This window comes from Colobus angolensis, unplaced genomic scaffold (assembly GCF_000951035.1).
Source record: "Colobus angolensis palliatus isolate OR3802 unplaced genomic scaffold, Cang.pa_1.0 Scaffold308, whole genome shotgun sequence".
NCBI classification, from domain to species: domain Eukaryota; kingdom Metazoa; phylum Chordata; class Mammalia; order Primates; family Cercopithecidae; genus Colobus; species Colobus angolensis.
In genome coordinates, this window is record NW_012116355.1 from 223,378 (window position 1) to 238,107 (window position 14,730).

Consider the following 14,730-nt stretch of genomic DNA (forward strand, 5'->3'; position numbering starts at 1 on the left):
TTTTTTTTTTTTTTTTTAAAAAAACAAGGCCTGAAGGAGCAAACAACCAGTGATCTTTCTAAAATGCAAATCAACACATACAATTAAGCAGACAGAAAAACCAAACCAAACAAAAACAAACAAATACCAAAAGCCATTTCTCTAAAATCTTTCAGTGGTTCCACCTGTTTTCCACTATGGCTACACCAAATTATATGCAGTTCCTAGAAAGGGTCAAGCCGTTCTGTGCCTTTGTGGTTTTGTACAGACTATCCTGTGAGCCTAGAACATTCTTCTTACAAGTCTTCACAAAGCCTAATCCTAATCATCTTTCTAGATTGGCCTTAAATGTAAACTGCATTAGCAGTTCCTCCGACATTTCAGTCTGATCTAGATACCCCTCTCACTGGCCAGTACGCAACACTGCCACTGCCATCTCTGCATTTTAACGATCGACTACATTTTCTGTTTCCATCCTTAGCTGGAATCCTTGAAAACAGTCATCCCTCTCATCTCTCTGTCACCAGCACCCCCTTAACACACTGGTATAAAATATTTAAAATGTAACAAAATAAATAGGGAAAGAGCTGGCCTAGGGAGGCCACTGTGTTCCGGCCTGGGCGAAAGAGCAACACTCCGTCTCAAAAAGGAAAAAAAATACCCGACGCTCAGTGTGCGTGTGTTGTTGTTAGACGTATCCCTTGGTTGCCCCTTGGGCACCGCAAATTCCTAAATGTCCGAACCTGAACTGATGTCTTATCCCTCTTCCAGGAAATCTCCTTTGATTACAGCCCCTATCCATGGCCTCATCTTTCCCATCATACAGGTTCAGAATCCGTCTTCTGAATCCTTCATTTCCCAATCAGCCTCTAAGTCCTGCTGATTTTATCTCCTCAGTGTATTTTTTCTTTTTCTTTTTTTTTTGAGACAGAGTCTCACCCTGTCTGCCCAGGCTGGAGTGCAGTGGTGTGATCTCGGCTCAGTGCAACCTCCGGCTCCTAGGTTCAAGCGATTCACCTGCCTCAGCCCCCTGAGTAGCTGGAATTACAGGCGGGTGCCACCACTCCTGGCAAATTTTATTTTTTAGTAGAGATGGGGTTTCATTATGTTGGCCAGGCTGGTCTCAAACTCCTGACCTCAAGTGATTCGCCCGCCTTGGACTCCCAAAGGGCTGGGATCACAGGCGTGAGTCACTGCGCCGGGTCTGCTCAGTGTATTTTTGAGTCCTCTGTCTTTCCTCAGTGAGCCCACTCCACTGTAGCTGTGGGACCTGCCCTGGCCTGGAGGGATAACAGATCTAGGATGTGGAAACTCTGGTGGTACGGACGGGGTGGTTTGGCGGGAACCCGTCACGGAGGTGGCCATGCATATCCTGCTGGTGAATAGCCACATATTTGCTAACCCTTAGGCTTCTTACCATCAGCTCTAGCTCTTGCATCCCTCTGGGTATGGCTGTTGGCTGGGCTCCCTGGGAGAGCAGGCCCTGGATCCATCAGCTGAGCCAGGGGGCCTTGCCCCGCAGCTCTAAGGCCAGCAGGAGGCATCTCACTGGAGTGGGGTCCCTGACAGACCTGGGTGGACCAGGGTGGACTTGGCTCTGGGCCAAGTAAGTCCATGCCTGGCCCCAAGGGCATGGGTGGCAGGCTATGGCTACAGCGAGTGCCCTCATCCAGTGGGGCCCCCCGATCTTGCTGGGCTTCTTGGATGGGTGAGAACTCCTGGGAGGAGTCCCCAACACTCACACGAAGTGGGGGCGAGCCAGAGCCTCCAGTTTTCTTCCGGCCCTTGGCCAATTCGGCAAAGGAGGTCACCCTCCTAGGTGGGGAGCTAGGCCCCGCTATGGCTGCAGGGCCCTCACTCAAGCGCACTGGGCAACTCAACATGCGTTCCAGTGAGCCCAGGCGGACGGGAGGGCTGCGCTCCAGGCTGCGATCATAGCTGCGGGAGCGCTGACGTCCAGTGCTGAGGTTGGGGGGTGACGTATTCGTGTATACTTGCCCCTCAAGCACAGTGGGGCCCACAGCAGCTGCCGCCTGGCTAGAGGAACTCACTGCTTCTTGTTCCTCTGGCTGGACTTCTGGCTTCTGGAATAGGTAATACTCAGAGGGCTGGCTGGGGCCTGGGTCTGGGCCAGGGCCTGGTGGGGGACTTATCTTGGTGTGTTCCTCAGAGCAGCTGGTGATGGAAGAGCCAGCAGGGCTTGGGGATGATTGGGAGGACAGGTCACAGGTGACAAGTTTATAGTAATTTTGTGTGGCCACAACAAGACGGGCCTGGCTTTGGAAGCAGGCTGTGAGGTCAGCCACTGCTGGGCACGGCTCACAGTGTGGGCGGTAGGAGTTGCAGTTGGCATCAAGCTCAGGAGATGAGGCATGAGGGCAACCATAGCCCCCTTCCCTTCCTCCACTTTCAGGGTGATGGGACTCATAAGACATCTTAGACTCAGCTGGGGAGGGCTGCAGATCCAGGTAGAAGGCGCCAGGGTCTGAGTGGCTGTAGAAGGAAGAGTCGCTGCAGGACTGTGGGGCAGAGTTGAGATTGGCGCGGGGAGTGCCATGCATCTTGTTGTAGAGGGTGCTGAAGGTGACCAGCACACCATCTGAACTGTTGCAGGAAGAGTCGCTCATGTAGCCCATGGACTGGTCCGCTGCCTCGGACTGACTGGATGTGCTACTGCAGCGGCAGTGCTGGGCCCCTGAGCCAGAGCATCCAGGGTTCCTTGGGGATTCATCTGAACTGAGCTTCCATTCCTGGTCAAAGGAAAAGCCAGAGGTATCGCTGGCTCCACCCCCACTGCCACTCCCACCAGGTCCCCCACACTCATCCAGCTCCATAGTGTCTGCTTCCAGCTCTGGCCGGCAGCAGTGGCTGGCGCTGCACTGCTGGGTATCCAAGGTCGTCACTGGCTCCTGTTCCTGCCCTTCCACCACTCCAGCCCGACTGCGTGTTGCCCCCCATGGCCTGCCCACTCCGGGGCCAGATGGTGGCAGCTGGAAAGAGGATAGATGAAAGGTGGGCTGGCCAGTGCCATGCAGGTGGAAGGACTGCTGGGTGGCACTGTCACCAATGCTGTCATCATACAGGTCACCAAGTCCTGGCTCACCCACACCCTCCTGCAGCAAGAAGGGGTTGTGTCGTTTGGGGGCTCCAGGGCCTCTTCCATCCCGACTCCTACTCTTGGTGCTGTCTATAGACCGTGCAGTTCCTCCTGGAGCAGAGTGCAGGCTGCTGAATAGCAGGGAGTCAGCTTGTCCTAGGTCTTGATCAGGCTGGGTGATGCCCAGCTCAGGTGGGCAGAAGGGATTAGGTCTTGTGCTCCCACTACCTCCACCTGCTCCTCCACAGCACTGCCTGTCTGGGACCTGGCAGTGCACCAGGGGGATGTGATGAACGATGAGGGTCTCTCCAGTCAGCTTTGGGGGACTATCCATTCTGGAAAGTTCGAATAAGGGCTTCAACAGCACCAGACACTGTCCCTGGAGCCCAGTGGGGCAGAACACATTTCATCAGGAGAGCTTGGCACCTGGAGAGAGAGGGAAAGAAAGGGAACCTAATGTCACCTCCCTGGAAGTCAGGGGCATGCCCTTCCCTACAGCATTTTCAGATGGAGAAGAGCCCAGGAAGAGAAAAGGCTTGAGTCAAGATGGAGCTTGACCACACAGCCCAATAGGTGGGTGGGGACCTAACCATGCTTTCTGCATTGCACAGGTGCAGCACCTGAGGTCCCCCTTAATTTTAAGGTCACCATGCATCAAATTATGACAAAAGGCCAAGTCCTTCTAATGCCACATATGAAGGTTTGGGCAGTGCTTTCCCCTTCTCTTTCAAGGACTATGTCCTTGGCAGTAAACAATGACTAGTCCTTAGCACAAAACTATGAATAATGACACAATTAAGAAAAAACCATCTAGGACGTCTAAGGCTTAGACACAGCTACAGCACACAAGTTTACAGACGAGGGAAAATCATGAATAATATGAACTCATAGCAATAAGCTGTAATTTTGCAAGAAGCAGATTTTAAAATATACGGTATGATCTGACCAAGTGACTGTTATCTCTGATCCCCTTTCTCATCCTATGAGCCCCAGAATATTTGTCCCTCTCTGATGACCGTGGGCGAAGTATCCTTACTATCCTCACTGCTGTACTAGAATTTCTTGAATGCAGAGACTGAGTTGGGCATTAGGGTGACTGCAAGTTATGACTGATGTCAACCTCTTCCTCCTCAATGGGGGTTGGGGGACCTAGTTTTATGTCTTTTGTATCATTCTAACACATCATAAAATAAACGTGAAAGGCATAATACATTCTTAACATGTGTCTAGCTCAGGATACAGACATCCTGAAGTGCCCAAATGCTGCCCAGTTTTAGCTTAGAACCTTCACTAATGGGATCCACTAGAAAGTCTTCTCATCCCAGTTTTACCTCTTATAGGCTAAAGCAAAGTTCTCTCTTGTTCAAGGTCTCCTGGTGCCAAGGACACAGAACCCATCCTGAGCTTCTCTGGTCTCTTGGCTGCACCATGGCAGTGTGGCCTGCTCAAGTTGTAGTCTGCTGTGTTTCCACGTTCAGGTTGCAACAGTCTTCATTCCCTTCGACTCCTCACATGTAATGTTCCAAATTCATTCATTTCCCTTCTTTTTTTATTCCTATTATTTCCTTTTCACTCACCCTGAGTCTAAATCCCCCATTGCCTTTCTCTTATTCATCATTTAACTGAATCCTTGACACCATCATTTTCTTAAAATTTAACTCATTTAGACCATAGGGTCCCAGCTCATCATGTGGAATGTGGTAAGGGCTGAGGCAAGTCACATATACTCAAGGACATGAACAAACAATGCATAAAAAGTATGGCTAAGTATATGTATGAGGGACAAGGTATTAATATACAATTGTGTTAAATTTAAGCAGCAATTATTATTTACAATCTTGCTTCCTCGTCCCCCTTTCTGAGAGGAAGGTAGTCTCCTCTGTTGAGCTTCCAAGCCTTTGTGTGTTTATTGGGCTAATGGGTAGAGATGTAGAAGGGCAGACATTAAGAGAGTCTAAGCTTCAAGAGTAAGGGTTATAGAAGAAAACATAGGAGTAAATCTTTGTTATCTTGGATTAGGTGATGGTTTCTTAGATATGACACCAAAGGCACAAGTGACAAAAGAAAAAACATAAATTGGACTCTGTAAGAACCAAAAACTTTTGTGCTTCAAAGGATACCACCAAGAGAGTGAAAAGACAATCCATAAAATAGAAAATATTTGCAACTCATATACCTGATAAAAGACTTCTAATCAGAATATATAAAGAACTCTTACAACTCAACAATAAAAAGACATTCGAGGCTGGGCTCGGTGGCTCATGCCTGTAATCTTAACGCTTTGGGAGGCCAAGGCGGGAGGATCACGAGGTCAGGAGATCGAGACCACCCCGGCCGACATGGTGAACTCCCGTCTTTACTAAAAATATAAAAATTAGCTGGGTGTGGTAGTGCGTGCCTGTAATCCCAGCTACTCAGGAGGCTGAGGCAGGATAATCGCTTGAACCAGAGAGTTGGAGGTCGCAGTGAGCTGAGATCATGCCACAGCGCTCCAACCTGGCGACGGAGTGAGACTGTCTCAGAAAGAAGAAAAGACATATGATCCAGTTTAAAACGGGGCAAACAGTCTGAATAGGCATTTCTCTGAAGAAGACATACAAGTGGCTAACCAGCACATGAAAAGATGTTCAACATCATTAGTCATTAGAGTAATAAAAATCGCAACGAGATACCACTTCTCTCCATCTGGGATGGATAAAATAAGAAATACAGACAATAACAACTAGCAAATGATGATGATATGAAGAAACGGGAACCCTGAAACATTGCCGGGGGTATTGTAAAATGGTGCAGTTACTTTGGAAAAGTCTGACAGTTTCTCAAAATGTTAAACATAGTGTCATGACATGACCCAGCAACTGCACTCCTGGGTATATACCCAAGAAAAATGAAAACATATGTTCACACTAAAGCTTGTACACAAATGTTCATAACAGCATTATTCACAGTAGCCAAAAATTTGGGCACAATCGAAGCCAGTCCCAAAGGGCTTTTATGATGTACGATTCCATTTATATGAAATGTCCAGAATAGGCAAATCCATAGAAATAGAATGTCTTGAAATCAGGCCAAGCACGGTGGCTCATGCCTGTAATCCCAGCACTTTGGGAGGCTGAGGCGGGCGGATCACTTGAGGTCAAGACTTCAAGACCAGCCTGGCCAACATGGTGAAACCCCATCTCTACTAAAAATACAAAAATTAGCCGGGTGTTTGTCACCATTTTTGTAAATAAACATATCTGTACGCATAGAAGAAAATCTGTAATGTGCAACAAACTGTTACTAGTGCCTATCTCTGTTGAGTGATTTGGATTATTTTTAATTTTTTTTTTTTGCTTCAGCTGTATTTTCTAATTTGTATGTAATACCCAGTTTTTGCAATTTTTAAGCAATTTAAAAATTTAAGCAAATTTTTTTTTTTTTTTTGAGACAGGTTCTCACTCTGTCACCCAGGCTGGAGTGCAGTGGTGCGATCATGGCTCACTGCAGCCTCACCGTAGCCTCAGCCTCCTGAGTAGCTAGGACCACAGGCATGTGCCACCACGCCTGGCTAATTTTTGTATTTTTTGTAGAGATATGGTTTCTCCATGTTGCCAAGGCTGGTCTCGAACTCTTGGGCTCAAGTGATCCACCTGCCTTGGCCTTTCAAAGTGCTAGGATTACAGGTGTGAGCCACCATGCCGGGCCTAAACAATTTTTTCTTCTTTGAGGGGGTTTCTCCTTTCATACATACTAGGTTTCCCCTGGAGTCCTGGCCATAATCTCAAAGCCTGGACTAAAAGGAGTATGGAGAACTTTCTTACGTGGATAGCAGTAATTTTAGGGGTACTTATGGGTTGCAGCCATCACTGACCTTCAATGAGTACCTTTTCTTCCTTTTTAAAGCATTTTCAAGAGGCATTCACAAGTATCACATAAAAGAATGTATGATTCTGCCCACAAAACCATTACTAGGACATACATGCATTAATATGGAAGACCTGATGCACAGATACAGAATGCAGAAAGCTGACTCTAAATCAGAGACAAAGGACACATCAGCGTGGGAGATGACGGAGCCCTTGGCTGGGGGCACTAACAGCTGTAATGTGATGTTGACATATCTATCTCCCAGACTGGAGCACAGTTCCGAGGCTGGAGACTACAATACAGTGAACTCTGTGCTTGATAAGTGCCTGGTTGTCTGTTGACTACTTCTCCCATTAAAAGAACCTGAGTTGTTAGTCTTTTTATGATTGAATTATAGGAGTTTTAACATTCTGGATACAAGTCCTCTGTCAATATGTCTCATGAACATTTTCTCTCAGCCTGTGGCTTGTCTGTTTTCTTAACTGTGTTTTTTGATAAATAGTTTTTAATTTATTAAATTTAAATTGACCAATTTATCAGTTTGTTTCTCTACGGTTAAATCTTTCTGTATCCTAAGAAATCTTTACCTGTCCTAAGATCATAAAGAAATGTACCTATGATTTTCTTCTAAAAGCTGTATAGTTTTAGCTTTTACATTTAGGTTGTATTGAATCCTACTTTAACTGTCAAGCTCTTTTACTGATTGATTTAATTTTATTTTATACTTCTGTATCTCAGAGATCTTATTCTTTTTTGATCTCCACACAACCAAGGGAAATGCCCAGCAATGGCTCCCCCATAGACGATTCCAATTCAGCCATCTAAGGGGAAGTTCTCCAGGCATCTCATGAGATTTTTGTACTCATGCTTTGCCCACCTGGTTCACATTTACTTACAAGGTACTTTTTATGTATGTCATATCTTACTGATCCTTACATAAACTTACCAAATGAGGCGGAGCTATCTTCATTTTCAAAAATAAGGAAATTTACACTCAGAAAAATGAAATGACTTGCCCAAGACCACTCAGTGAATAAATAACAGAATTAAGATGAGACTCAGGAATCCTAACTTTTGACCTTTTTTCTTGATCAGTTAAGAATATAATGAGAGTAGACCCAGCATGGGGGCTCACGCCTGTAATCCCAGCACTTTGGGAGGCCGAGGCAGGCGGATCATGAGGTCAAGAGATTGAGAACATCTTGGCCAACATGGTGAAACCCCGTCTCTACTACAAATACAAAAATTAGCTGGGTGTGGTGGCACGCTCCTGTAATCCCAGCTACTTGGGAGGCTGAGGCAAGAGAATCACTTGAACCCAAGAGGTGGAGTTTGCAGTGAGCTGAGATCGTGCTACTGCACTCCAGCCTGGGTGACAGAGCGAGACTCCGTCTTAAAAAAAAAGAAAAAAAGAGAGTAAACTGTACATATGACACCACAGAGAACATTTACTGAGAGTGTATCTCAGGCTCCTTTCCTGGGAGTGACTTTTTCTACATCAAGACAAGTGGCCCATCCCCTCTAATGAAGGTGAAGAGAAAACACTGAGCTGGAAGAGCTCATTTCAGACTTTTTCTGCCCTGACTAAATGGAGAGACATGGAAGATGAGGATGGGGAAGAAACAGAGGATTCAGAATAAGAGGAAAGTAGAAGACAGCTCTTTCAGAAGATGAGCCCTCTAGCTATGCCTACCAGGTAGAGTGGAATGGTGGTCTCAGCCAGTATAAAGTTATGAAGTCATGCTCTCCAAAATCAGGAAAAGCTTTCTATGAGAGCCTCTTTCCTGGCCCTTGTCCCAAATGGGTATCTCTTGTCCTATTATAATACTATAAATGATCATTTATTCAACACTTATATGCCATTAATTTACATACATCATCTCTAAATGTACTGTAACATTTTTAAGTAGGCATAATCCTTCCCATTATAAAGATGAGAAAACCAAAGCTTAGAGTGTATAAGTAGTTTGCCCATATTTATACATCTGAGATGGGATTCATTCCCAGGTCTGCCCAATTTGTAATTATTTCCACTACAATGGCCTTCCAAAGAAAATGATCAGGGCCACACCCTCTTCCTAAAGTCCTTGCAATTACTCTGCTCCCAGAGCAGCTGCATCCTACCTGTCCTGGGTAGACCCACATTTCAGCTTCCATTTACACAGGTTATGTCTATCTGCCTCTCTATTCTATGAACCTACAGTCCCTTTCATACTGTCCCCAGGCTCTGATCACACTTGTCAATCCCATCTCCTGCCCCAGTTCCCAGCCCTCATCTCCCTGCCCCATACATGGTCTCAAGTCTCATTTTTCCCTGCTCTGTGGTTCACATTCCTAGACACTTCCTGGGAACAAATACACTCCCAAAACTATCCAGTGTACTCCTCAACTATATATTTGCACAACATGGCACTACTGTCTCCTATTATCCTATGTTTTTGAACCCTCTACCAAAGTGGTTATTAGAAGTGGGAATTTTTTTACAATTATTTTTTACAGACAGAGTCTAGCTTTGTTGCTTAGGCTAGAGTGCAGTGATGCGATCATAGCTCACTGCACCTTGAACTCCTGGGCTCAAGTGATCCTCCCACCTCAGCCTCCTTAGTAGCTGGGACTACAGGTGCACACCACAATGCCTGGCTAATTTTTAAGTTTTTTGTAGAGACAGGGTTTCACCATGTTGCCCAGGCTGGTCTCAACTCCTAGGCTCAAGTGATCCTCCCACCCCGGCCTCTCAAAGTGCTAGGATTACAGGTGTGGAAATGGGAATTTAGGGAACTCTTCCTACCTGCTCAGCAATGGAGCAACTCTGGGCAGGAAAACCCCAGAAAAAAGATTTCCTCTAGCTTTGGTCATCAATGTCTTTCTGCCAGTCATAGAACCCCTTCCCTCTTTTTTGGCCTTCTGAATAAAGATGGGGAAGACAATGGTCTTCAATTGCTCTTCTCTAGCAATCTGACCTTGACTTGAGATCCTGATAAGATGCCTCTGTAGGACTGATAACCCTTTTCCTGACTGGTCCTCTCCTGGGTAGGATCAAAGGGAGAAGGGCAGGAGGGTAGATTTGGGAGTGTTAGCTTACGCTTAGGTCTCTTCTTGAAGGCTTATTGTAACAGGTCAGGTGTCCTAAGCATTACAATGACTGTCCCTGCCCCTGCCATACACTGTGGGGCACCCTGTTTTCTTACTCCATCCTTACCTGGAGCCTGGTGGCTCCCATAGCACCAGCAGATACGGTATGTGTGTCTATGTGCATGTATGTATGTATGTGTGTGTGTGTGGACAGAAAGGCTTCCCAGCCCCTTCTCTTGAAAGCTGCATGGATCCTTGCATGTTCTCCATCATAAATTTACAGTAGCCGTAGGGGTGTCTCCTCCCATTAAGCCTTTGTTTCTAGATCTGACTCCCCCATCCCTGACCCACACTAGAAGCTTCATTAGAAATGCCCAAAAAGGAAGGATGAGATCTGCTTCTTGACAAAATAGCATAAATGGCATTAGCCCAAGCCTTGGCTTTTCCCCACTTCTGCACCATAGCCCAAATGTATGCATGGATGAGCTTGTCTAATGCTGTGCTCCCGCACGTTGCCCCTTTTATCCCCCCCGCACCGTCCCCCTCTCCCTTTTGGAAAGACAAAGCCAACCCTCAGAAGCCAGGGTCCAAATGTGCTGATCAGTATCCTAGCATCTCTGCCCTGCCCCTCCCCCAGCTCCCTGAGCCATACCTTTGTCAGGAGCCTTGAGCTGGACCCCTGATTTGTCTGTCCCTTTTGCACTCCGACCAAGCTCTACCTCGACAGTTCCAGCTGAGACACTGTTCCACAGGACCACACAGGGGAACTGGACCGATTTCCTAAGATCTGATTTCTGCTAATACAATGGCATCGTTGCTAACGCAGGGAGGCTGCGCAATCCCAGCCCCAGTCTCCGTGCTGCTGCCGCGGCTGCTGGTGATGCGGTGACGTTGCTGCTAAGTGAAGGGGGAAGGGAAAGGAGCAGGCAGGCCCACAGCACAGCCACTCAGCCTCCCTCCCTTCCATTCCCTGTGGGCCCTTTAGCCTAGGGAAGGGGGAGGGTAGAGAAAGGAGCCAGCCACAGAGGGCAGTCAGTGCTGGAAGATGGAGAACTCTCAAGACGGCAAAGGAAAAATGGGGAGAGTTGTGTCTAGCTCCTCTTTTGTCCTTAGGCGTCTCAGGGAAGATGTCTGGGCAGAGCCTTGGAGCTTCCTTCCTTCTTTAGGCTCCTCCTTTTATATCTTAACCAGAAACCTCTCCCTCCTCTTTTTGCCCAGTGTGAATGACTCTGTTTTGCAGCTTTTTCCTCTAACCAAGATTCCAGACTAGCCTCAGGGTGGGGCAGTCAGCCTGGGAGGGGATTCCTGAAGCCCAGAAGGGAGGCTGCAGGGACCAGTCATCATTCTGCCAGCAGTAACTTGAACTCAGTCCTGGTGGATGGCCCACGAGTCTTAGCACTGGCCTTCTTAGAGAGACAGGGCGCTAGGCAGGCTTCTGTACACTGGGGTGGTAAGTCTTAAGGACCTGGAGGCTGCAGGCCCTCTTCCTAACACCGTATTCAATTCAGTTCCCTGGGTCTTCAGAGGTCTACTCGCTATGGCTGAAGTAGAACTGGCCCTTCTCACATACGTCGGTTCTCAGTGCTCAGCTGGGTCCAGCTGGGTTTGTGTGGAGGCAGAATCCCTCTAGCCAGGCTGAAAGGCCAGGAAGCCTATCTTCCCAGGGAAAGTAAGGCAGGGGACAGTGGTCTCTCCTAGGCCAGAGAAAAATCTCAGTTCTGCTTGGAGACCTACAGAGTCCTCTGCTCCTTTCCTGCTCCACCCTCCTCAGGTTCTGGGCCAATTCTGTGGGAATAAGGAAAAAAGGAAGAAACTGCAGCTAGAGCCAGTTGTACAGGAAGTTGCGGTGAGGTCTCTGTCCACTTCGTGTCACTGCTCCCTGCTGCTACGCTTGAACACAGAGATAGTCTCAAGCAGGGGTTGGTCCCCAAACACTAGCCCTGCCTAGGGCTCCTCCCAAGGTGACTACTATCTGGACTCCACAGCCATGCCCTCGGATTTCAGGGCCTTAGAAAGAAGCCTTTGGAGAAACCACTGGCCAAGACCATAACAGCTATCCCTCAGGATCCGGAAGAGATGTAACTTCTTTTCCTTTCTTGTTTCTCCTATTCCCTATGACACCCATGTGTCCACTGACACCATGCTCAGCTGAGTCCATTGTAGAGAGAAGAACAAAAACACAAAGATCCATCTCCAGCCTTGACTTGTTTGAGCAGCCATGGCCCCTTGATCCTATAAAGCAGGAAACTGAGGAAGGGAAGGAAGGAGGGAGACTGCTGTTCATAGCCAGCCACTGAAAGGTGAGGAAATGGTGTCACTCTGCCTTCCTCTTGCCTGGCTGATACAGACCACAAAGCAGGGTTGGATAAGCATCTATAGGTTAGGGCAAAGTTAATCTTCATGACCAAACATTTGGAGTTCAAGCTTCTTACCATGAGAGCTCTGGGCCCAGGGTCTTTGAGCCTGAAATTTCTGTGAGGCTAAGTCATGCATTGTGCTAGACAGCCAGTGTTTTCAGTTGCCTATGGAAGGTGGCAGCTCTCAGACCTCTAGTGCTTGGCTTAATTCACTAAATCACAGACAACCTTGCCACTTACTTCCTAACCACTACTGCCAAAGATCTAGGGCTTTTGAGGAAAGACCAAATTATTTTCCAGCCAGAAACAAAACACAAATATTGTTACATTATAAACCTCGACCACCTCCTAACTAGTCCCCCTACTTGTAATTTACTTTTTAGTACTACCAGATTCATCTCCCTAAAGCACCACCTTTCTTCAACATGCCACTCCTCCTGGCCCTTTTAATGGTTTCTCATTACCCAGAGAATCAAGTTGAGCCTCCTCATTTTGGCTTTAGAGGTCATCTATCTCGGCTGTCTACTCTTTTTTTTTTTTTGAGTTTCACTCTTGTCATCCAGGCTGGAGTGCAGTGGCGTGATCTTGGCTCACTGCAACCTCCGTCTCCTGGGATCCAGTGATTCTCCTGTCTCAGCCTCCTGAGTAGCTGGGATTACAGGCACCCGCAACCATGACCCGGCTAAGGTTTATATTTTTAGAAGAGACGGGGTTTCGCCATGTTGGCCAGGCTGGTTTTGAACTCCTGACCTCAGGTGATCCACGTGCCTTGGCCTCCCAAAGTGCTGGGATTACAGGTGTGGGCCACCGTGCCCGGCCTTGGCTGTCTACTCCACTCAGCCTTGGTTTCCCATCATGCAATCCTTGAAACATGTTTCAGAAGATCATTTCCACTCTGCTGCATTTGTTCATTCAGACTCTCCTTCCTGTTACACTTGGCCCTGTTCAAAATTATCCAAACCTACCAGGCCCAGAGCAACTCCTCCATCAAGTCTCCTCTGATTACCCCAGAGCCAGAAATAATCTGTCCTCTGAACCAGTGGTTGCAGGTGGTTGATTTTACAGACAAGAAAACAACTTCCACAAAAAACAGAGGGATCAATATTGGATTGCCAACTTCTTATATTGTCAAGTAGCATCATTACAAAACTTTACATCAATGATCATAACTTTATAAGAAAGAGCATACTGTACTTTTCTCATTGCATTGCATATTAATGGCGAACTTCATCAGCAACTAGAATCAGTCCCTGAGAAGTTTTAAGTAAATCATGTCACTTAACATGGTTATTGTTCTTTTTTGCATATCTGCCTTAATATCTCTTCTAGACTGCAAAGTCGGAGTTATAGTCATCTGTGCATCTCCATTATCCAGTATATAAGACAATATCATTTTTATTTTGTGTTTTCCATAAAACCTAGCATAGTGCTTGGCATTCAGAAGGTGTCTTATGCTTGGCATATGGAAGTCTTGTTGAACAAGAATAATCTAAAAAGAGATGCTCCTTGTGTGTAAATCAGAATAAGTGGTGGGTAGACTTGACTAAATAAGCTTGGAAGAGAAGACTGTTTTTCATGTGGAAAAAAAAAATCTATTAAAAAGAAGTTTAGGCGGCCGGGCACGGTGGCTCACGCCTGTAATCACAGCACTTTGGGAGGCCGAAGCGGGCCGATCACCTGAGATCAGGAGTTCAAGACCAGCCTGGCCAACATGGTGAAACTTTATCTCTACTAAAAATACAAAAATTAGCTGGGTGTGGTGGTGGGCACCTGTAACCCCAGCTATTCGGGAGGCTGAGGCAGGAGAATCACTTGAACCCAGGAGGCGGAGGCTGCAGTGAGCTGAGACTGTACCACTGCACCTCACCCTGGATAACAAGGGCGAGACTCCATATCTAAAAAAAAGAAGCTTAGGCAACAAAGAAGTAATTCTTCATAACCTAGAGTTAGGCAACACATTCTTAGACATGATATAAAATATACAAGTGACAAAAGAAAAAAACAGAAAAACTTTGACTTCCTGCTGGCAAAATGAGAAAAAAAAAAAAAAAACAAAAAAACTAGACTTCATAAAAATTTAAAACTTTTGTTCTTCAAAGGACACAATCAAGAGAGTCAAAAGACAACCCACAGAATGTGAGAAAATTTGCAGATCATATATCTGATAAGGGACTTCTATCCAGAATATATTTCAAAACCCTTACAACTCAGTAATAAAAAGACAAATAATCAAATTTTTAAATGGGCAAAGGAGGCCGGGCATGGTGGCTCACACCTGTAATCCCAGAGCTTTGGGAGGCCAAGGCGGGCAGATCACTTGAGGTCAGGAGTTCGAGACCAGCCTGGCCAACATGGTGAAACCCATATCTACCAAAA

The 14,730-nt window shown here is 46.7% G+C and overlaps 1 protein-coding gene across 2 annotated transcripts in view; it reads right to left on the reverse strand.

Moving 5' to 3' along the window:
* The window catches only part of RUSC2 (RUN and SH3 domain containing 2), a 75,184-nt gene that overhangs the window by 12,770 nt on the left and 47,684 nt on the right, over positions 1–14,730 (reverse strand). The window contains exons 1-2 of one of the 2 annotated variants that reach the window (XM_011950467.1): positions 10,650–11,126; positions 1,397–3,502 (exon numbers count right to left, since the gene is read on the reverse strand). In XM_011950467.1, the coding sequence (XP_011805857.1) occupies positions 1,397–3,410 (2,014 nt within the window). In that variant the 5' untranslated portion in view covers positions 3,411–3,502; positions 10,650–11,126. Of the gene's footprint in view, positions 1–1,396; positions 3,503–10,649; positions 11,127–14,730 lie in introns of those variants that run through there. The other variant, XM_011950466.1, reaches the window with a different exon arrangement.